The following is a 1174-nucleotide window of genomic DNA, read 5'->3' as shown; positions in this document are numbered from 1 at the left end:
TCAACATAAAATAATTTTATAATTATTAAAATAATTATATTAGAAATTTATAGCATTGTCATTTAATCTATTTTATTTATTACGAGGAGAAAGAATTTCAAATACGTTTTTTATTTTTTTGAATTATAATATTTGATGGACGTACCTTTTAATTTTTTCTGTATATCATGTTTAATTATATTTTCAGGAAGGACAATATTTAACACACAAATAGGCTGCTGAGGTGGTTCTCCTTTAGCAACTTTTGGTTCTCGCATGAATAGCATTCTGGCTACTGGATCCAGTAACGGATCTTTTACTTTAACATGGAATGATAATCGATTCTGTCGGAAAGCCCTAAATGTGAACTTCAATTGCATGCCAGATTTTGTTACCGGTACTAAGTTTCCACTAAATTCAATATAAAGATCTTTCCCGTCAAGTGCCTATTAAACAAATACTTGTAAATCATTAAATCTAACCAATTAACATATTATATTAATATTTTTCAAATAATGATTTTATTTTATGTATTCGAAAAATGTATTATTACTAAAACAAATAAATATATCAATATATCAATAAATATATCAAAATACTCCTTTTATATTCAATATAAAAATAAAGAAATAAATAAAAATGATATCTAGTAAAAGACCTAAAAAAAATTATATATCCCATAAAGTTTATTTTTAAAATAGTAAAATATTTTCGAGATAGTTTAATATGTATTGTTCTATATTATAAAAGTACCTCAACATCGCGACTTTTAACGATTTCCGTAAATTCTTCTTGCCTTTCTAAAGTGTGCATGCCTTCCTTGCCATCGGTCATGCACAATATTCTCAATGTGGCTTCTAACACATCCATTCTCTTCGAGTATATTATAAAACTATAGAAACATTTGTATATCAAAATTAGAAAATTGTTGTTCTTATACGTATAATATACGTATAAGAATGATAGAAAAACTCACTTGGTTATATATGGCACATGTAAGGATGCCTCGTATAACTCCGTTGCCATTTTTGGTACTGCACTGATATTTCTGCAATCCATCAACCAGAATCTTGCTGAAACAGTAGTGGTGAACGACACTCTATCATTCATAAAGGTTAATGGCGTTGATCCGGTAACGTCTTCCCATTGTGACTCGTTCGTCCCACCTAAAGTTAATTTTTCATTTGAAAAACAT

The 1174-nt window shown here is 28.0% G+C and overlaps 1 protein-coding gene across 3 annotated transcripts in view; it reads right to left on the bottom strand.

The window, feature by feature from the left end:
- Nucleotides 1-1174, bottom strand: part of LOC108691625 (ankyrin-2-like) — a 37363-nt gene that overhangs the window by 15062 nt on the left and 21127 nt on the right. For all 3 annotated transcript variants that reach the window (XM_018199503.1, XM_018199576.1, XM_018199656.1), the window contains exons 23-25: nt 956-1145; nt 733-871; nt 146-425 (exon numbers count right to left, since the gene is read on the bottom strand). In XM_018199503.1, coding sequence (XP_018054992.1) covers nt 146-425; nt 733-871; nt 956-1145 — 609 coding nt within the window. The remainder of the gene's footprint in view (nt 1-145; nt 426-732; nt 872-955; nt 1146-1174) is intronic.

The sequence above is a fragment of the Atta colombica genome, unplaced genomic scaffold (assembly GCF_001594045.1).
Source record: "Atta colombica isolate Treedump-2 unplaced genomic scaffold, Acol1.0 scaffold1, whole genome shotgun sequence".
Classification (NCBI taxonomy): domain Eukaryota; kingdom Metazoa; phylum Arthropoda; class Insecta; order Hymenoptera; family Formicidae; genus Atta; species Atta colombica.
Note: the sequence above shows the minus strand (reverse complement) of the source record. Positions and strands in the feature narration are given on the sequence as shown.